The following is a 22,662-nucleotide window of genomic DNA, read 5'->3' on the forward strand; positions in this document are numbered from 1 at the left end:
ACAGTTTAAGTTGTCCCCCCCACCACAAAGAGAATCTGAAATGGCACCCCTGGTGATACTGGATTTTTGAAAGGAGAGGTGGTACAAATCAATTTAAGAGATGATGCTGAACCATATAGGGTACATGCACCTCGCAGCATTCTTCCCCCATTACTACATTAAATAGAAAACTTGTTTGAGACTGGAGCCAATTGGCATAATTGAGAAAATCTCTGAGCCAACAGCATGGTGTACCCCAATGGTACCAGTATAAAGAAATATGGAAACACATGAATGGGTGGATCATAAAAGACTTAAGTTTTGAGAGAAAAATCTATCCTCCCAACACTGGATGACTGCCTCCCCGAAGTGAAAGGAGCTACAGTATTCTCCAGGATGGATGCCGTGAGTGGAAAGGAAGTATTAAACTGACTACATTTATCATACCCTTTGGGAGGATTTGCTTTCAAGGATTACCTTTGGGATTCCCAGTGCACCTGAAATTTTCCAAAGAAAGATGGCAGAATGGTTAATGAGTACAAATGGAGTTGTAGTTTCCCTGGATGACGTTGCGCTGTATGGATTTTCAATAGAAGAACACAGCAAAACCCTCAACGAATGCCTAAGCCTAATCAGTCATTCTGGACTGAAGCAACACAAGGGAAACTGATTTGCGGGTAGGCAGAAAATGCAAGGTTTTGGGACAGACAACAAACAAAGGTGGAATCAGGCCTAGTCCTGAGAAGGTAAAAGCAATTTGAGAATTGAGTGCACCAATGAATGTACCAGAACTGAGATGTATAGGGGGTATGGTAAAATAGCTTGGTCAATTCCTACAAGACCATTCCACAAGTGACAAAACCACAGGATGAACTGTTAAAGTTCAACACATCTTGGCTATGGGGCCCAAATCAAGAAATTGCCTTCAAAAAGAAATGATCTCAGCCCGCTCAAGTTCTGAAGTAATATGATGTGAACAAACCCACGATGGTCAGTGTGTATGCAAGCAGCTATGGCCTAGGACAGGGATCTCAAACTCAGATTATCACGAGGGCCACATGAGGACTAGTACATGGGCCCGAGGGCCGCATCACTAACACCTCCCCGCCACTGCCTGTGGCCTGACCCCACTCCACCCCTTCCATGAGGCCCTGCCCCTGCCCCGCCTCTTCCAACCCCTTCCCCAAAGTCCTCACCCCAACTCCACCCCCTCCCTGCCCTTATTCGAACCCCTTCCCCAAATCCCCACCCCTGCCCCACCTCTTCTCCGCCTCCTCCCCTGAGTGAGTGGCTCCCTGCTCCTCCCCCCTCCCTCCTGGAAAGCGCTAAGTGCCGCCAAACAGCTGTTTGGTGGCGGGAAGCACCTGGAGGTAGGCAGAGGAGCAGGGATGCAGCACGCTGAGGGGGGTGGTGAGTGAAGGGAGCTTGGAGGCCGCAGGAAATAACTCAAGGGGAATATGGGGTGGGGGGGGCAGGGAGCTTGGCAGGCTGCAGCAAATAACTCTGTGGGCCACATGTTTGAGACCCCTGGCCTACGAGATGTATTGTTGCAACGACATGGCTCTGAATGCAAGCTAGTTGCCTTTTGCTCTCACACACTCACAGAATGAAAAGGAGTGCCTGGCAAGCGTATGGGCATGTGAGCGTTTTTACAGGTTTCTGCATGGACTGGACTCATTTACACTGATAACAGACCCTAAACCTCCTGTAACCTTCAACAATGGAAAAGAGCTAGATCAAGCACCACTGAGATACCTATTGCTAAAGGTCTATTGCTAAAGGTTAATGCAATTTAACCCAAGTGCTAAATATGTTTCTGGGAAAAATCTGGTCATCGCAGGCACTCTGTCATGGAGACCAGCATTGCACTCAATTACCCGTGCACTCAAAAACGAGGAAAAAGTGTACGGGGATGCATGCAGACCAGTGTCAGAAAAGAGACTACATGACCAGCTACAAAAAGCAACATCAACAGAGACGTAACTTCAGGAAGTTCTAAGTTACTTTAGGGGCAGCTGGCCAAACTATCATAAGGAAATGAGGAGACTGCTTTCTGAAGCATAGACAATTAAGCAATTCAGATGGACCCATGATTAAAGGCCCTTGCATTGTAATTCCAAGGGAGATGAGAAGAGAAATCCTAAACTTCATCCAGGAAGGAATCAAAGATTAATTAAATGCTGTGAATGGGCTAACCAGTCAGCATGGTGGACAGGTATCAGCAAGGACATAAAGAATAAAGTATCTTCATGTGACGATTGCAGAATTAACAGACCAACACAAAGAACCTTTTTAATAACAACACCTTTACCAGACAGAACTTGGAAGAGAGGAGCTGCAGATTTATGCAAATTCAGAGGATATCATTACCTGGTTGTTGTGGACTATTTTTCCAGGTATATAAAAATATAATGTTCTTGAAAGACATGTTGCACTGTTATCGAGAAAATGAAGTGCACTTTTTCTCATTTTGGTATTCCAGAACTTGTGATAGACCATGGACCACAATTCACTGCTGCAGAATTCTCTCATTCTGAACAAAAAATGATTTTGATCCTATTACTAGCAGCCCACATTACCCACAAGCGAATGGAGAGGCTGAGAGAGCTGTTAAGACAGCCAAGAAAATCCTACAGCATGAAGATCGATTCCTTGCTCTTCTGAGTTACAGATCAACACGAATAGGAGCTCCTGGATATAGTCCAGCACAACTCCTCATGGGAAGACAACTCAGACTCTTTTCCAAAGTTGGAATGGTAGTTCTGTCTCCAAAGTGAAGAGAGGAGCCAAATCAAATAAAAAGGCTAAAAGAGTTTCTGAACGCGTTTACAATGGACATCACACAGAGAACTGCTAGGTCTAAAACCCGGTGATTGTGTTCATCTCAAACTGGATGGAGAAAAAGGATGGACAACTCCAGCTGTCAAAAAGAAGAGGAATTCAGCGCCCAGATCATAAGTCATTTGAGAATGACAGTAAAGAGTTCACCAGAAACCACTGACATCTACAGTTTGTTCCACAGAGAGAACAATCAAAAGAGCAAACTTTACAGGTAGCAGATGCAGAAAAAGAAGACAATAACTCAGGGATTCTGGACCAACCATAGCCAGTTGTTGCAACTAATGGCCAGTCAGATGACCAAGTTGTTACATGTTCAGTCTGCATAATTAGGAAACCAGTACAATTCAGAGACCCTTAACAGACAAATACAAACTGAACTTCAAAGACAGAGGATAGTGTAAATATTGTAAATGGTAGGAATGTCAAAATTAAAGAGGGAGATGGAATGGAATGCTAAACCCTATTATACTGTTCAGCCACTGTGTGTGTGTGTACAAATACCTTATTTAAATGAACCTCAGCCATACCTGGCAGAGCATTAAAGGATCTTAGGCTGAACATAGCTGGAGGGTATACGCAAGCTCTGTGCCCAGGCCAGGTCTGGTACAGGAGCATGACAGTTCCTGTGTCCAAAGTGTCAAGAGCCCAACATTGCCGTGGGATGCTCTGAACGGGTGGTGCAGGTGACTCAGGTAGCTGGCAACGAGCGACAGATGGTTCTCGTGTGGAGATAGCGCATGGAGGGACAGCTCTGCTTCTGAAACCTGAGGTCTTGTGTGTTTCAGTGGGCTGCCACACAGTGACTGAGCGAAGGAAATGAGACAATGAGCATCTCTGGCCACTTGTTCCTTGTTCTTCATTCCACTGTTGCGGAGGAGAGAGAGACCAGACGCTGAATGGGCACCAAGGCTACAATTCTCCCCGTGCTGATGGATTTGAAGGAGTTACATTTGGCTAATAAACTCCAGCCCCTGGGGCCTGATTCTCTTCTGGTTCGATGCTGCTTGAACTCACCCGATCTCGACGGAGCTACTCCCAGTTTTAAACTGCTGAGATCAGAATCTGGCAGCGGGTGGGCTACACCCTCCTGTGTGCGCAGTCTGACGCCTTCGTCAGACATTTGGACAATTCCCTCAACCCCAAACCGCCTTCTGCGGTGGAATGAAGGAACCTGACAACACGTGCTGCTATTTCCTGCGACACTTAGTTCAGCTGTGAAGGATCAGTGTCCAATATCCTCCCACAGCTTGGATATGGCATGTTAACAGCCCCCAGAGGAGCCATAGCTTACCGTGGAGTGTCTGAGAATTGTGTGTGTGGGGGGAGCTGATTTATGCAGGCATTTGTCCCACACGTTCTCTGACAGAGTGCTATCATCAGCATACTTGCAAGGTGACTATTGCTCACCAAGCATTTATCGAGTGAATTCTCTCACTCTCCCATCACAGCTTAGATAATCCTCATGTTCGGGGAGGCACTGAGATCGTTTGGAGCACGTCTAGGGGTTGGGGGCTTTTTCAGTGTGTACTTTCAAGGGGGTAAACCAGGGCCTCGCTACCACACAGTAGGTGGGCCTGGAAAGGGGGACGGCATGTCTGTTGGATCAAGAGTGATGAGCATCAACCGGTTGAACCCTCCCGCTGCAAAGTGGTGACAGAAGCTACTACAGCTTGGAGGAACCCGGTAGGGCAGATCCCATCTATCTATTCCTCCACCGCCAATCACTGCAGAACCCCACTGCTGGGCACCCCCTGTTGAGGGGCTTGGTGCATGGCCCGTCAAATGTGGTTTCCATTGTTTCTGAGGATAGCCTGTGTGCTGCGATGCATCGGCCAGACCCTAAAGCAGTGCCGGTGCTTTACGCCCCCTGGCCGGGGGTTAGCTCTCTGCATTGTAACCTGAAGAGCACAGGATTTGTTCTCTGAGCTTGGATTCTCTTTTTACAGTCCACTTAGTCCCTGACCCTGGTCTCTTTGCTTCTTGTGGCCGCAGGAGAAAGGAGGGATTTGGAGATTCCATGCTCCGCTGCTGGTCCTCCTCTCTCTGGCCTGCAGGTGTCGGAGGGCCACGGACGAAGTATGTCATTTTTCTCTCTTCCCCGGCTGGCCGGCATTGAAAGGTTTGTGTAGGCAGTTTCCCTCATAGGGTATGTCTACATTGGAGTTAGACACCCACAACTGGCCTGTGCCAGCTGGCTGTTTCAATTGCAGTGTAGATGTCCTGGCGGGGCTGCAGCTCCAGGTCTGGGACCCTCCCACCTCGCAGGGTCGTACAGCTCAGGCTCAGTATTGAACCTGAGTGTCTACACTGCAGTGAAACAGCCCCTTAGCCCGAAACCCTGGAGGCTGTCAGCTGGCCTGGGCCAGCCGCAGGTGTCTGATTGCAGTGTAGACACACCCTGTGTCCCAGTTCCAGTCTCCCCAGGGAGGTCAGGGTGGAGAACTCGGTGCAAACAACATGTTCAGCTCCCAGTCTCTCACAAGCAGGGATGGATGGGCTGCAGAGCAAGCACACCCAGCCTCTCTCTGCCCGGGGCCTCTCTCGCCACCTCTCTCTGCCCGGGGCTGGGCAAGTTGAGGAGACAGAGGGCCTGCTTCATCATTGCACCACTCCAGTTTCCCATCAATAGGTCAGATTGACACTGGGGTAGAGCTGGAGCAATACACTGGCCCAGAGTGAGATGGGAAGGAAGCATTTTGCACCATTCTGCAGCGCCCTCTGTGGCTGATCAAGAAACTACATGGATGGGGTTGTGACTGGGAGCCACCCCCTTAGCAAAGCAGGGACGGCAAGGGGGGTGCCGGTGCAGGAGGGAAGGAAGGATGCAGCATTTGTTCTGTGTAAGTAAGAGATGCAGGAGGCTCCCGACTTCAGACGCTTTCTCCTTACCATCCAGCGGGATCACTAACAGGAAGGGAAGCGCAGGCCAAATGTTAATTACGTCGGGAACTTTCTAAAGGGTTTCCCCCCTCTCCCGCCCACGTTGGCAGAAACAGCTGGCAGGTGGCATGTTCAGCCACTGGGTCAGTTGTGGCACCCAGTCAGCTGTGCGCACATCTGGCTCGCATGTGTTTGGTTCTGTACTTTGTAGCTTGGCAGATACTGGGGGATTCTGGGAGGGGGGGTGTCCCCGGTGTTACTTACATATATGGAGAGAGACTGAGGTTAATCATCTTCCCCTCCCTTCTCTGAAGACAGGTTCAGGGCTGATGTGTTGCTTACTCCCCTCCCCTTGCCTGAGTCAACATGATTCTTTGAGAGAAGAGGTTAATGAGATGGGCACAGATGGCACCAGCTGCTGCGGGCTCTGAAGTGCTTGTTGACTCCCCAACAGTGTTTGTCCCAGTCTCTTGACAGTTTATTCAGCTGACATGGGTGGGGTGAGGGCTGGAGCAGGCTGGGCAAAGGGAGGCAGAAGGGAACAATGAACCCTCAGTGTTGCTCATTTAGAGAGCGTTGCTGGCTTGGGCCAGCTGGCAGCAGCGAGCCCAGTGTCCGTGCTCAGCGCATGAGAACTAATAGCAGACTCAGGAGAGGAGAGGCAGGTGGATACGATGCTGCTTGGGAGTCCTGGGTTCAGTTCCCGGCTTCAGCCCAGGTTTTCTATGTGCCAAAGCAAGGCACTTAGGGCCAGATTTTCAAAGGCATTTGGGCAACTAAAGATGTAGGCCGTCGCCTAGTGGAAGAACTCTCCAAGTGTGTGACTCCCACTGATTTCAATCTGTTTAGGTGCTTTTGAAAATACCACCAGGCACATATCTAGGTGCCTAAATACCTGCCCGCTTGTCTCTCTGGCCCAGATCCTCAAAGGTCCTGAAATCTGGGCCCATTGGTTTGCCTGGGCCTCGGTTTCCCCCCTGTGAAGTGGGAATAACAGCACTACCCTATGTCACAGGGGGTTGTGAAGTGAAATACCTGACTGTGTGGTGCTCTGGTGATGGGGGGCTGTGTCTGAGCCTAGGATTGATAGAGTCCAGAGGTGAGGGCGTGGGACTGTCTTTGCAAGAGCTCTCCTCCCCCCCCGAGATGCTCTGTTGCTCCGAGAGGGGCAGCTGAGACATCTCCCCACTTTGGCCGTTCCCCAGGCATATATCTGCATCAATAGCTAGCAGATTATACGCCAGTAGATGGCTCACAAGAATAGGCAGCCTAGCTCCTGGATTTTGTTGGACTAATAAAACACATTGTGTAGTGCAAATGGCTGCCCTCGAGCAGCTCTTTACCTCAGCTCTTAACAGATAAGTCTGGCCTTCAGTCTAGCTGGTGTCTGTGGCCTTGTGGGACATGTATAGCTTGGGAGCTCTCTCAGCTGGATATAACACATAGGTTATATGCATCTGCATATACACCCACCCCTCCCACCTCTTTTTACAGGTGCTTTGTCTCCTGGGAATCCATAATCTCATCTCTAGGATCCCTATCATGTAACTGGGTCTGCACAGACGCTGTGTGGGTGCTGGGGTCCATCCACATGGCTCCAGTTGCCAGGACCATGGCCTAGAAAGATGCAAATTAGCACAATTTCTTTTGTTGTGGTTCCTTTTGTTTGATTTCTTACAGACACCCCAAATTATGCTTGATGCAGAGTGACTAGTTAGAGATTTTAAAATGGGGGGGAGGGGAGGGAAGGATTTCTGTGTATCTCTATGTGAGCCATCTTTACAGTCTAAAACGGATCCAGGTTGTGCTCATTTTCTCTTCAAAAGGGTCTCTGAAGCACTCAAAAAATGGACAGGGCACAGCCTCAGCAGATGTAAGTCAGCCTAGCTGCACTGATTTCAATGATCCTAGGTTGACTTACACCATCTTAGGATCTGGTCCGATATACCTGAGCAACTGTTTTGGCCTCCAAGCTTTCAAGTTAGTAACGAAATCTGAAAATCCCAATAATCCCAGTGGATCTTTCTGCCCTCGGACCCGATTAATCTATTTTCTGGTAGTTTCTGCATTTTGCTGTCAACATTTTGCACACATCTGCTCCTCTCCTTGTTGGAATGAGACTGACTCAAGACAGAGGCATTTCATTTCCTCTGTGTGTGTGGGTTTTTTCAATAGATTTTTTTAAAAAGTACCTACTCTGAGGACCTGATGAGGAATGTTGTTGTCTGGTAAAGTCTGCCAAGCTGTTCATGAGAAACCCAGGAAAATATGAAGTATTCAAGGGAAGTGGCAAATTCATCATTGCTTGAACTCTTTCAATACAGGTTGGAGGCTTTCTAAACATCATGCTGTAGTTCAAGCCCAAGTGATTGGACTTGATTAGTGTCATGTAGTAACAAAGAATAATTCTCTCCACTCCAGGAATCGCTAGGTGTTTATGCAGAAGGTCAGACTAGAGGATCACAATGGTCCCATTTGTCCTCAGTATCTATGAATGTCAGGATCCCAGCTAGGAGATGCGGACGGAGGCCAGAGGGGGTTCAGTAACTAGGTTCTGAGTTCAGTCCAGGGGGTCCAGGCCAGAAGCAGCAGTCCGTACTAGTGTCACGCTGTAGGGCAAAGTCAGGTTTGAGGTCAATGAGCTGCACTGCGTTGGAGCCAAGTAGGTCAGCTGAGGTATGTGAGTGGAACAGAGGCAGGGTGAGAAATCAGGAGTGGAACAGGGGCCAAGAACCACGACTTGGTACCAGGAGCAAGACTAGGAGCGTGCAGTAGGGTCTGTCGCAGCAGCAAGGCTGGGGTCTACCTAGTTTCACAGCCAGCCTGCAGCTGTCTTCCCTAGGCCTTACATAGCATGCCTGGGCCAATCAGGGAATGCGGTAGGCACTGCCAGTCAGGGCCTCTTTGGTAGAACATCCAGTGGTACCTGAGCCCATAGAGTTAACAGGCAGCTGTTCCCCACTCAAACAGACCTTTTTGGGTGGCGGTGCATCCAGGAGCCAGAGAGCTGGGTTCCAGACCCCCGGAGCCTCACAGGGAACTTGTAAAATACTGGTAGGGTGCTGTGAAGATGAACACATTAGCTTACGGTGCCTGTGTTTCATGAACAAAACCAACAGGTAAGTGCAGACCATAGACACTGGTCTCATCCCACACACACAAGTGGTACCAATGTGCTGACACCGCAGTTTGGGAAGCATCTGAATGACACTCCGAACCACACTCCCAAGAACAACCCATCGCCTTCTGTTTTCTACAGTTCTTTTAAACACTTTTCAGTGTGCAGGGAAATGCCAGATTGAAAGCCCAAGAGACTAAACGCCAAATGGGCATATGCCTAAACCGTGCACTGCCGGAACAACCTACCCAGATGCAAAGCTTGTTCTGTCTCCACGACCTCTCTGCCGAGATTAACATCGGTGGCTACAGTTGTGATGTGATCTGTAACTGGACTCTGACCAGCATTTGTATAGGCCCCTTGAAGGTCATCAAATGGTCTGAAGTTGGCTGGCTTTGAACCAGTGATCTACAGGTGAAAGGTGGCCTAGTAGGTGTGAGCACCAACCAACAGCCTAGTCCTGGAAGTATCCCCTACCATGGCACCACCCACACAGATTACCATGGTTCTTGGACAAATGGAGGAAGTTGAAATGCAAAGGCAGGAAGCCGGAGGACACATTCTCCTCAGAATCCAGCCAATGGCAACATAAGGAATTTATACAACCTCAGGCAATGTCTCTGGCCAATTACTCATGGTCCTCTGCTCTACCACAACATCCTCCAAATTCCAGCCTGTGTCCTCTCTATCACAAGCCCAGCCACTGCCTGCTCTGAGCAACTTTCCTTTCCCTTTTCTAACCATATCGAGTGAACTCATCGCAGCCTTCCTGGCCCTGTGATCAATGAACCTGTGCAGAAGGAGACTCACAAACCAGACACTTCATCAGAATCAGGCCCAGTGTTTCAGCTGCTGGAGCTCTGAGTGAATTCTGTGGTACCATTTGGCACCTGGCCCTTGCCTCCAGGGGTGATCAAATCCACCCTGGAATGCCTGGTTCTTCTGCTGACAGAAATGTTTGGATGTTTTTCTAGAAGACCTGCTGTACTTCAAGGAGGAGTTATTTCAGGGAAGTTCTCTGGCCTGTGTTATGCAGGAGGTCAGGCTACACAATCACAGTGGTCCCTTCTGGCCTTGGAATCTATGAGGCAAGACAACCTGGATCCTTCAAAGTCGTCTTCAGGCCATTGTTGTTTGCACTGCTGGACTTCCTCCTCAAGGAGATGGGTTAAGCAGTATCAGCATCTTTGTCTGACTTCTGCCCATCAGCCACTTCTGACACTGATGAAGATTGGGTGGGTGGGCACCCCCTGCTCCCCCAAGTCTCTGCCATCTAGAGTTTCACAAGGCTTGGTCTTGTCACTGCTCCTCTTACATGCCTTAGTACAAACCTTAGTGATAGAGTGAGACAACATAGGCTGTCAACAGTATGCTAAGTATCCTTTCCCTCCAGTGTATCCTCAAATCACCCAGGGCTTCAGGGAGGTTCAAGGCAAAATGGAGAACAGCTGGTTTAATCAGAATCCTGGGAGGTCTGAAGTAATGCTAATTGGGAGAGGTAAATAGTTGGAGGTGTTGGCCAAAGCTATCACCTCTCTGTCGACTGTGCATTATGAGTATGCAGCCTCAGGGTCACGCTGGATTCACCACTAACCCTGGTGCATCAATCAGCAGCAGGCACTAAAGCACCTTCTCTCACCTTTGGCCAACCAGGGATTTTCAAAAGCACTCAGCATTGACCTAACTCTGCTCCCATTGATGTCAATGGACTCTTCACCACCAACTTGGCTGGGAGCAGTTGGGTCAATGGTAACGTCTCCACCCCTCAAATGGAGACCCAGCCGCTGTAATTCATACATGGCTGGGCTCTTGCAGCTCTCAGTCCTCTGCCTAGACGAGACATCCAGAAAGGAGCAACGCATGCTGATCAGTGGAGTGAGCCAAAGAGAACACTTCACATCCCAGCATGCCGCATCCAGCACGGGCTGTCTGTGCACCACAAGATCTAGTAAGTTCTGCTGCCGATTTTGGAAACACCAGAGGGGCTAGGCCACTGGGATTTCAAAGACCCACCTTTGTGGTAGCCATGGTCGTTGGGTGTGTAGCAAGTAGAGATTCAAGAGAGCAGGAACCAGAGTCAATGCCTTCTCAAAGGCAGCTGAGAAGAGTCCTACCCATGATATTTTCAGGTCATTTCTGTAAGACACGTCTCCAGAATAGCATTCCCCAAAGAGCAAGGGAGGAAGAAGACCTGGCAGCACATGCAATGTAACAGCCTATGACTGAGCTGAAATCAGGATAAAGAAATAACATCATGTTCAAAATCAGGGCCCTTGATTACACCTGGAGTAGGTTGGACAAACGCACAGACTGCGCGCTGGGTCGTTCTCTGCATTTTAACCTCGCTCAGCACTTAGGTGCTTTGTAAATTAGATCAAGAGACAGATTATATGAGAGACTCTGTTTCCCACTCCCTTGAGTCACCTTGTCCCCTTGCAGAGCTGTCCTCCTGCGGTAATGAGAGTTACTCCATTAGGATGGGCGTTGGCGCTAATTGGTGGCAGCTGCCGTTGCTGTTATGTTTACAGGGTGCACTGGAAGAACTGATGCCAATAAACCAAAGCAGCCTTGTAATGTATGGCATTAATGGAAATAGCCTGATCACAGCCCTTCTCTCCGAGATGTGAATCAGCAAAGAGGGCACACTGGAGACAAAAGGCGATTTCTGTGGTTCCTACACTGAATGATGGACAGTAGTGCCCATCCCATGTTAATGAGGGGGAATAGCCACTTGTAATGTTAATGGCTTTATGAATGGGGGAATGGACTCCAGTAATATTAACCAGGGATACACATCCACCACAAAAGGACGTACACACTGTTCACATTAATAGAGGTTTCACCCCCCCAATACCCATGAGGAGCTCACCCCAATAATGTTAATAGAAGATGGAACCTATTCTTCTCAGTGTGAGTCTCCAACAGGGAGAGCCAAGTGTCCCTGCTGAACAGGTGATATTCCCTACTAGTGCTAACAAGACTTATTCCCTCTCTTCAAAGGGGAAAAATTCCATTACAGTTAGTTAGTAATCTCTTGCTCTTATGACTAACACCTATTACTTAATAACCCCTAGCACTTTTTCATCTGTAGATTTCAAAGCACTTTACTTAAGAGGACAGTTTCATTAGCCCCATTGTAGAGACTGGAAAACTGAGGCACAGAGCAGGGACATGACTTGTCCAAGGTCACCCAGCAGGCCAGTAGCAGGGTCAGGTCTTCTGAGTTCCAGTCTATTGTGCTATCCACTAGGCAAAAATAAATATGGAGTACATTTCATGCTACATTACAGGATCGTGGTCATTAAAGATGGGTAAAACAACCTGTTGTAGCCTCAAATGCATCATCCTACAAGGGCAAAACATAGGATCCGCAACTGGTGTACATTTATTAAAGCTCCTTTGAAGTCAGCTTGCAGGCTGTGCTGCACTGAAACATCTATGTCCAAATCCAGAGGACAACACAGTCCGCAATATGTTACAAGTTCTGAATTCAAAGACAAAATTGTAGCCACAATTATTATTAGAGATAAATGTAATTTTTCAAAATAAAAAGTTTAGTCAAAAATGGTCTTTTTTATCAATTTACAATTTTTGTGACACATTTTCACTTTGATTCAATTTTTTTTTCTTTATTTGATGAAACTGGAATTAAAATTTTAGGCTCTGATCCTGCAAACACTTCTGCAGGTGCTTAACTTTCCTAGCAGGTAGGGCCCCATTGGAATTAACGAACGTGCTCAGGAAGTAAAGTCGAGCATGTGAGGAAATAGTTGACGAATCAGGGCCTAGGTCTGAGGTTTTTCTTTTCTTTTTTCCTTTTGCCACTCTGTAACTTTGGCAAAAGTTCCATTTTTTGTAAGTGTCAGAACTGCAAAAGTAGAAATGACATGAAAAAAGAGGAAAAAAGAGAAATATTGATGACAGTTTAGTACATTCAGTAGAAAAAAAATTAAAACGGGTGAGATAGGATATTAAAAAAACCCAACTCTGAAACAAAAATTTTTGTGACAAAAACTTGAACATTTTCCAAAACAAATGAAAAATAATTCAGTTTTTAAACTTGCCAAACGAAAATGGCTTTTAAACTGTTGTTTGCAGTGTTGTAGCCATGTTAGTCCCATGATATGAGAGAGACAAGATGGGAGAGAGATTTTATTGGACCAACTTCTGTAGGTGGAATAGACAATCTTTTGAGCTACGCAGAGCTCTGCATTCCTTGTGGGTAGACATAGGGTACCTTTTGGACCTAATACAAGGCATAGATGCTTATGGTGTGGCTGGGAGTTGCCTCTACCTTTAGCTCATAGGATAAAAAAGTATGTTTCCATTTAGCTTTTATCAATTAAATAAACAAAACCCTCGTGCCTTAATATTTGGGAAATACATAGTTAAGGAAATTTCAGATAATTTCATTTCAGTATCCAGAAATATTTTTCAGCACTTCTAGCTTTTATTTTGTGTATCTTAGTATTTCTTTTACTAATTAATGAACTGCAGTCCACTACCAACCTTAACTCTGACTTTATTCTTGTTAATATCTTGACTATAAATAAACCAAACACTTCTGATAATTAGTAAGACAGACTTTGCTACACTCTATTACCCACAGAGATTAGAAATGTAGTTTAATTATGGTATGTACTTTTTTTCCCAAACACTTTAGGTAATTGAAAGTTGTGAACTACTTCATTTACATAATTCTTGACTCCACTGTTTTCTTATTTATCAGAAGTAAGCACCACAAAATGGAGTGATGGGTCTGTGGAAACTACAGGTTCCATCATGCAGTGCTCCACCTTGAACTGAGGGTGTTGTGTTCATGGCGCACCCGCAGAAAAGTTAGATTAGAAACATCAAATAATCTTGCTGGAAGATTGCAGCATAACACTACTTTATTTCTCAGTGGTCAGAACGATAACACACGAGAATCCAAAACCAGAGAGAGACAAAGCAGGCTGCTCCCTAAAACTGGGACACAACTCACCCTGCCATGTTCTAGGTTCGCTCCTTCCAGCCTGACTCTGCCTCTCTGAGCCCTGGATCTCATGCTTCACCAAAGAGTCATCTAGGCTGCAAGCAGGACCAGGAAACACCCCAACTCTTAAAGTGATAGCTTGCAATTCCAACACAGTCCTCAATACACCACAGAGAGAAGGTGGAGCATTGGACACTGGGATTTGCAGTGCACTGCAAGCTCAATAAGCCACTGCTCCACATTAAAGATGAGGATAGGGCTGTTTAATGTAGATTTGACATGTCCCTCCCATCAGGGGCAAGGTGGCAACCAGCAGAAGGGGTCACGGTACCCCCAAGCTGGCAGCCCTGCTAGAAGGTGTCCCTTCTCTCTCTCCTGCCAGGCTGTTTGCCGTGAAGTGCGGTGGCTGCTTTGAAGGCATCGCACCCAGTGAGTTCGTCATGAGGGCCCAGAAGAGCGTCTACCACCTGAGCTGCTTCTGCTGCTGCGTCTGCGAGAGGCGGCTGCAGAAGGGTGACGAGTTCGTGCTGAAGGAAGGCCAGCTGCTGTGTAAGAGTGACTACGAGAAGGAGCGGGAGCTGCTCAGCCTGGTGAGCCCGGCTTTGTCGGATTCCGGTAAGGGGGAACCCGGAGCAGAGAGGAGCTTGTGGCCTGTGCTGTGGGGAGTGAGTCCAGGCCCCCGCAGAAACATGCCTGACTATTCTTATGGATTTGTATGACCTTAGCACGTAGGAACCCCAGTCATGGCCCAGAACAAAAAGACGGCCCCAGCCCCAGAGAGCTTATGTGAGATGGACCACAGCTGGGACATATAAATCCAAACTGAGAACCACTCCAAGCTGTAGGGGTGGGTATGTAACCCACGATAACAGAGTGGCTCCTTTTCCCACTCGAGTCATATAATGAGACCCCTTCTTGGCTCCTGTGTGATGATTGAACCCATACCTCTGCCTCTAAAGGCTCCAGCGTCTATGTCTTGAGTCCAATAACATTAGCTTGTAGGGAGCAGGAGGCTTTTAAATCTCTAGGTGTGGTCTAGCCAGTAGAGGGAGACAGAGAGACAGAGATTAGCATGGAAGCCCCAGTTGTGGGCCAGGATCCCGTTGCGCTAGGTGCTGTACAAACACCAAACCAAACAACAATCTCTGCTCCAAAGGGCTTACAAACTGAGCATAAGCCAAGAGACAACCAATGGAGACCGACAGAGGTGGGAGCAGAAGGAAGTGAGATCACTCTGGTCCGAATGATTGGCCATGGGCTCTGCATACCCATAGTCGAACCGTTGTTGTTAAGATTTCTGAAGGCCTCATGGCAGAGAGGAGTTTTAAGGAGGGATCCGAAGGAGGATAATGTATTAGTTTTCTGGCTGTTCGCAGGGCGCTTCTCCAAGCACGAGGAGCAGCAGGGGAGAAAGCCCCAAGGTGCGGGTTTGAAAATACAAGAAGTGGGTGATGGAGGCTGGCGTCATGAGCCAGTCAGAGGTGGGAGTTGACCTTTCACTACTGGATGAGATGGAGGGTGGAGAAAGCCCATGGATGGTCTTGAAAGTGCAGACAAGTAGTTTATGTTTGGTACAATCGAGATCCAGGGCTGGATTGTCACTTCCCAATCTGCCTGAGGCAGAGATGGCACATAGCTGCACTGCCCCAGGAACAGACCTGGGAAGGAATTATGAGTCTGGTTTCCCTCTTGCTCCGGGGGGAAGTGATCTGCTGCAGATTTATACTCCAGCCAGTGTGTCTGTGGGGTGGACAATGGTTCGACTGTGGGTCTGCCCATTCCCTGCCCCTACCTACCTATTCCGCCACCTGCAAGGTGGAGGAAGAGTTGCTCCATGGAGACCCCTGCAGTAATCCATGATGCAGCCTCAGACTCCTTTCTGCGCTGTCATGAAAGCAGGTCACACTCCTTCCCTTGCTGGACTGTTCATTGGCAGGATTTTAAACCATCCCGCCAGCTCTGACTGTATTTTACAAAGGTTATGCAGAATTATGGACATGCAGAGGGTTTGTGGGACTTGGAATATTGAAATGATGGAGAAATGCCTTCCCTATGTAGTGACAATAATACTTAGCAGCTTACCTTGGTAGATCTCTTTACAAAAGTGAGTTATTATAATGAGTATGTATTATTGTACAGACAAGGTGGGGGAGGGAATATCTTGTTACTGAACCATCTTCTGTTGGTGAAAGAGACAAGCTTTCAAGCTTACAAAGAGCTTAGGAACTTCAGCTGAATCCGGGCCTTATTACATTGAGCGCTGTACAAATATATAGTGCAAATGCTCATAGAGCTGTGCAACAAACTGATCTTTTGGTTCAGTGGCGGATCTGAAAATTAAATTTAAAAAAATCAGTTTCGGGTTGACCTGAAATGAAATTTCAGTGAAAAGTGAAAAGAAAGTTTTTAAAAAAAAATTCATTTCAGGTCCAACTAAATGTTTCAGTCAACCCTAACCAAAATGTTTTGTTTAGTTTCTGAGGGTTTTACCTTTTTTTAATGAAATAAAATGGAAGTAAATTCAAAATGAAAAGTCGTTTTGAATAGAAAAATCAAAACATTTTGTCTTGAAAATGTTGAAACAAAACATTTTGACTTTTTTGGAGTTCTCTTACTTGTTTCAGCCAAAGCAATTTGTTTTCCATGAACGTAAGAACAGCATATTGGGTCAGACCAATGGTCTATCTAGCCCAGTATCCTGTCTTCCAGCAGTGGCCAATGCCAGATGCTTCTGAGAGAATCAACAGAACAGGGCAATTATCGAGAGATCCACCCCTGTCATCCAGTCTCAACTTCTGGCAGTCAGAGGCTTAGGACACCCAGAGCATGGGGTTGCATCCCTGATCATCTTGGCTAATAACCATTGATGACCGTATCCTCCAGGAACTTACCTAATTTTTTTTAACCCAGTTCTAGTTTTGGCCTTCACAACATCCCCTGGCAATGAGTTCCACAGGTTGACTGTGTGTTCTCATAGACTTTAGGTCAGAAGGGACCATCATGATCATCTAGTCTGACCTCTTGCACATTGCAGGCCACAGAACCTCACTAACGCCAATATTGTTGTGTGAAGAAGTACTTTCTTATGTTTATTTTAAACCTGCTGCCTATTAATTTCATTGGGTGACCCCTGGTTCTTGTTATGTGAAGGAGAAAATAACATTTCCTTATTCACTTTTCCACACCATTCATGATTTTATAGACTGCTATTTTATCCCCCCTTAGTTGTCTCTTTTCCAAGCTGAAAAGTCCTAGTCTTTTTAATCTCTCCTCATATGGAAGCTGTTCCATACCCTTAATAATTTTTGTTGCACTTCTCTGTATCTTTTCCAATTCTAATGGGGTGACCAGAACTGCAGACAGTATTCAAGGCGTGGGCGTACCATGCCTTTATATAGTGGCATAACGATATTTTCTGTTTTGTAATCTACTTCTTTCCTAATGGTTCTTAATATTCTGTTAATTTTTTGACTTCTGCTGCACATTGAGCAGATATTATTTTTAGAGAACTACCCACAAGTGACTCTAAAATCTGTCTTGAGTGATAACAGCGAATTTAGATCCCATCATTTTGTATGTGTAGCTGGGATTATGTTTTCCAATGTGCATTACTTTGCATTTATTAACATTGATTTTCATCTGCCAGTTTGTTGCCCAGTCACCCAGTTTTGTAAGATCCCTTTGTAACTCTGCACAGTCAGCTTTGGACGTAACTACCTGGAGTAATTTTGTATCGTCTGCAAATTTTTCCACCTCACTGTTTCCTCCTTTTTCCAGATCATGTATGAATATGTTGAACAGTACTGGTCCCAGTACAGATCCCTGGTGGACACCACTATTTACCTCTTTCCATTCTGAAAACTGACCATTTATTCCTACCCTTTTGTTTCCTCTTTTTTAACCACTGATTCATGATTCCCTCTTACCCCATAACTGCTTACTTTGCATAAGTGTCTTTGGTGAGCAACCTTGTGAAAGGTTTTCTGAAAGTCCAAGTACACTATATGTACTGGATACCCCTTGTCTGCATATTTGTTTGACCCCCTCAAAAAATTCTAATAGATTGGTGAGGCATGATTTCCCTTTACAAAAATCATGTTGACTCTTTCCCAACAAATCTTGTTTATTTTTGTGTCTTGTATTCTGTTCTTTACTATCCTTTCAACCAGTGTACTTGGCACTGAAGTTAGGCTGACTGGCCTGTATTTGCCAGGATCACTTCTGGGGCCATTTTTAAAAATTGCTGTCACATTATCTATCATGCCAGTCATTGGCACAGAGTCTGATTTAAGTGATAGGTTGCATACCACAGTTAGCAGTTCTGCATGAACTTGTGAAATTTTTTGATCAAACTGACTATATATTTTGTTGGGGGGGGGGGTAGTTTAGTTTGAAAATTTTTGCCCAGGTCCAAATGCCAGTCTCTGCCACAAAGAGCTTCCAATCTAAAAGTTTTATTATTAGGCAGTGTGACCTAGTGGATAGACCACTGGATTGGGAGACCTGGGTTCTAGTCCCAGCTCTGCCATTGTCCTGCTGGGTCACTTTGGGTAAGTCACTTCCCCTTTCCGTGCCTTAGTTTCCCGCGTCTGTAAAATGGGGTCTAAGGATAATAACCTCCTTTGTAAAAAGAAAGGTGCCACAATACTCCTTTTCTTTTTGCGGATACAGACTAACACAGCTGCTACTCTGAAACCTCCTTTGTAAAGTGCTGGGGATTCGAAAAGCTAGTATTTTTATCATTATTTCCATTTTTACAGAGAGGGGAAACTGAGGCACAGAGTTGTGACATATCTTGTTCAAGGCCATTTGGTGACTCAGGGGCAGAACTGGGACTAGAATCCAGGTCTCCCAAATTCCCTGCCAATTCCCTAGCCTCTGAACCGTGGTAAATAGCCTGACTCCAAAACTGGGCCTGACATACCCCAGATTTGGTGACTTTGCGGGCATACGGCCAAAGGAGTTGTTTGTTAGGATGTCTGGAGAGGGCTGAGAATGTGATTCCCCAAATGACGAAGGGCTGGGAAGGAGTTTTGGTAGGTGCATGGCTGGCTGAGTTCCCACTGAAATGGTGACTTCAATGCTGCTGGAATTTGATTGTGTTATTAATGATGTGTTAGGGTGTGAGAGCCTTGGATCGGCCTCTTTCATTATTTTACATATAAATGTTTAACATTTCCTTTATAAAAAAACCCCCCCAAACCCTAAATAAGAACAGTCCTGCAGCAAAGGCTAGAAAAATAAAATGAACTTTAAGCAGAAATATTTCAGTTAGAAGAAAAGGAGTACTTGTGGCACCTTAGAGACTAACAAATTTATCTGAGCATAAGCTTTCGTGAGCTACAGCTCACTTCATTGGATGCATTGGTGTCCCTAAAGACAGGGTGCAGTCGCTAAAGATACCGTCTAAGTGCATGCAGGGGCTTACAGTCACATGCCATTTGCCTGTGTCTTGCAATTGCATCTGATTTTCCAAAATACTTTTTGCTTCCTTTTTGAAACATGTTGTCAGATGATAACGTGCTAAACACCTGGAGGCCGGAGCCCTGTGAAAGGAATGGCCAGCAGTCATTTGTAGCAAATCTTTGTTGCTGTAATGACAGCTAGCTCTTCTGTAGCAGATCTCAAGGTGTGTTGCAAAAGGGATCAGTATCATATCACAAGAGGGGAAACCGAGGCACAGAGCGGCGATGTGACTGGTCCGAGGTTACTCAGCAGGCCAGTCACAGAGCTGGGAATAAAACCCAGCTCTCCTAAATCCTAGTCTAGTGCTCTGTTCACTAGGTCACATTGCCTCCCCTAAGTCATTTGGAAAACAAATAGTTGTCATTATCCTCTCACTGGGAATGTCCCTTCCCAGTACAGGTTTGATGAAGCTGGACTGGGACCTTTCTCTGCACTTGTAATGGAGATGGAAAATCATTGCAGCTGTTGTAGTGAGTGTTGGGTGCCTTGCTGATTTCGCTGTTGGGGGTTGTATGTTTTAGATGCAGCGGTTATGGTGAGTGAGTATCCAGAGAATGAGTGTGATCCCTTGTAGCCAATGGATTTCCTGGAGAGAGAAGCTGATATTCCACAGCTTTGGATGGCCCCTATTGGAGGGCTTCCATGCCATGTGATACTGAGTCAATTAGCTTCAGGAATGATGAACGCCAACAACCGAAGGTGCAGTTGCAAGTGTTGTTGCTAGAAAGTCAAGTAGATGGTTGCCCAATATTGGAAGGTATGAATTAAGAACATGGTGCTGTGAGAGTGCTGAATCAGACCTTGGAAGGTCAACTGGCAAAAAATCCCTCTCTCCTCCACTCTTAACTTACTGGAGATAAATATCTATATCTATCGAGGAACAAGCAAGCCAATTCAGATAAAATAAGAACCAAAAGGAAACCTCACCCCAAAAGTGAACCATATCTGATTTGTGAGGGGTTGGTTTTTTGTGTGTGTGGTTTGTCTAAGTTTGTCCCAAGTATTCCCAACAACCTCGGCTTTGCTTACAGTACTTCTAGCCGAAACAAAAGGAGTGGCAGAAACCTCAGGAAAAAAATGTCAGTTCCTATGAAAACTCCAGCCAGATTTTGGAGACCCAGGAGATCTGGAGGGTTGGGACGAACTTCGGAACAGACTCCACATTTTTGGACCTATCCCCAAACCAGACTCAATCCCCAAACCTTTAGTGGCGATCCGCCATTGCTGCTTGTGACGTGACTGCTTTGTAGCTCAGTCCAGGATGTTCATCTCTCTTTGCTCCTCCCATCTGGTGGGTTCAGTAGTGGGATCTCACTGAATGTGGTGGTGTGCATGTGACATGGTGACTTTGATTTGTGATGCCATCTGGCAACCCAACATCTCAATGCGCCTTTTTTGAGGAGGAGTGAAAGGGAAAGGGGTGATATGCTGCCCTCTTCTGGAGAGGGATGGCTTTGCACTCACCCTGGCTGAGTAGCTGCGCAAGCCAGTGGACTGCTGCCATGCCCTGTGGTAAGGAGACCGAGCTGTGAGCCCCAAAGCAGAGTGGTGCTCCAGGAAGGTGGGGTAATGTCATGTCGTGTGTGAAGAGGCCAAGGCTGTGCTTCCGCAGGCAGAACGACAGTACAAGCAGAGCTCCAGGGCGGCCTTTCATGAAGGAGTCACCTGGGCGATTTGGCCAGCCACCTCCATGCTCCTTTAACCTCTTCCCATGGCTTCTCAGTCCCCTAACTCTTCTCAGGCTTCTGGCCTGATTTCCGGACGGGCTGAGCAGCCGTAAATCCCAGTCAAGGCCATAGGAGCTACAGGCATGAAACCAGAGAGTGCCCCGCCCCCGCGAGGTTGTACTCTCCTTCGCATGATTCCCCATCCCACGAACTCACTTGGGTGGAGTGGGACCTTGAGGCCTTGAACCTGTCACCACAGCCAGCTTTCCCCCAGTGCCAGGTGAACCCCATCGAGATCTCAGATGGAGCTTAGTCCCTGACTTTCCCTGTGCTGGAAGGAGCTGTGAAATTAAGAGCTGCGTGTCCAGCCGGTGGCTGCCTTCCCAAAGGCCCTCCAGAAATGTAAGAGGCTGGGAGGGAGGGACACAAACCGAAGGCCATTTTGTGAGAAAATGCAGATGAAAAGCAAGGCTGTGGAAGCCATATGTTCTCTTTAATCTCCCAAACCCTCGCTTCAATTACTGCCTCCCCTGAGCTCCAGCGGCCAAGCCTAAGTAAACAAGCCCTTCTGAAAGAAGACCCTGGTTTCCAATTAAAAGTGTACTAACATTTCTCCTCTCCCTAATTCCCTCCAACCAAAGAATTTTTTCATCTCCGCGCACGAAATCGAGTAGCCCTGGATTGCCCCCCCACTTCACCCAGCCCGGCTCCCTTCCCCATTGAGCTGTGGGGTCACCCAGAGGTCACAACAGACAATATAAATGGCCCCCAGCCCTTTCCCATGTGACGTCAGGAGGAGCCTTAAAGATTAATTAATTCCTACCTCGTTCACGGAAGGCTTTAAAGGCAGAGTTAATTAAAAGCATTACCACACTAAATCCGACTCAACTTCCCCCCCCCCCGGATGGATTCTTGGAGCAGGTGTTTGGGGAGTTTGGCCCCCCCCTTTTCATCACTGGCAGAGTGGAGCGCAGAGACCCGTTTGTTTGCAGCGGGTGGTTTTGTCATGTCTTGAAAGCTGTAGTGGCTCCAGTATTGTCCACTGAGCTGCACTTGTCAGACACTAACAGCAAAATGTCCTGCTGCGCTCCTAAAGTCATGTGGTTAGAAATAGTAGCCAGACGCTAGCTGGGAAATAGCATCAGGGCAGTAGAACACCTACAGGCATCATCATAAGATGCTCACAAGCACTCAGCCTTCCTTCAGTGAGATCGAGAGAGTTTTGTTGCCATCACCTCTGCGGTGGGATATAAATGAAGACAACAGGGTCACTTGTCCCGAGCAGAAAAATTTCAGGTTCCTTAGTCTTTAAGTCTCCAGCAATGGACTGAAGCCACCAAGTTCAGATCTGAGAGTTTCTTTTAGGCCCTATATAATTATTGATAAATTACACATAGTGTTAGGCAAACATGCATAGTTTCTGAATAGAAATGGGCCTGACCCCTTTAGCTTTGGGAAAGTTCAGATCCAGCAGCAGTTTCTTCTGCGGAAGCTGACATAACGCTTAGTGGAATATAGTTGTTTATATAGGCATCGCTTTACCAGCTACTGAAATGCAGCCACCTCTGGTTAGGAACACCCATCACAGGTGTCTAACTGCACCGTATTGCTGCACAGTGGTTTAGGATGGGCATAAGAATGCCATGTGCAGTTGGAACTGCAGGCAGCAGAATGTAATGACCCACACTGGAATGTAAGCAGGACACTGGTGTTAATGCAGCATTACACATACACAA

At 46.8% G+C, this 22,662-nt stretch overlaps 1 protein-coding gene across 1 annotated transcript in view; it reads left to right on the forward strand.

The window, feature by feature from the left end:
• LMX1A (LIM homeobox transcription factor 1 alpha) overlaps positions 1–22,662 on the forward strand; it is a 144,825-nt gene that overhangs the window by 101,665 nt on the left and 20,498 nt on the right. Inside the window, exon 4 of the mRNA XM_037906975.2 lies at positions 14,176–14,408. Coding sequence (XP_037762903.1) covers positions 14,176–14,408 — 233 coding nt within the window. The remainder of the gene's footprint in view (positions 1–14,175; positions 14,409–22,662) is intronic.

Source organism: Chelonia mydas, chromosome 8 (genome assembly GCF_015237465.2).
Source record: "Chelonia mydas isolate rCheMyd1 chromosome 8, rCheMyd1.pri.v2, whole genome shotgun sequence".
Classification (NCBI taxonomy): domain Eukaryota; kingdom Metazoa; phylum Chordata; order Testudines; family Cheloniidae; genus Chelonia; species Chelonia mydas.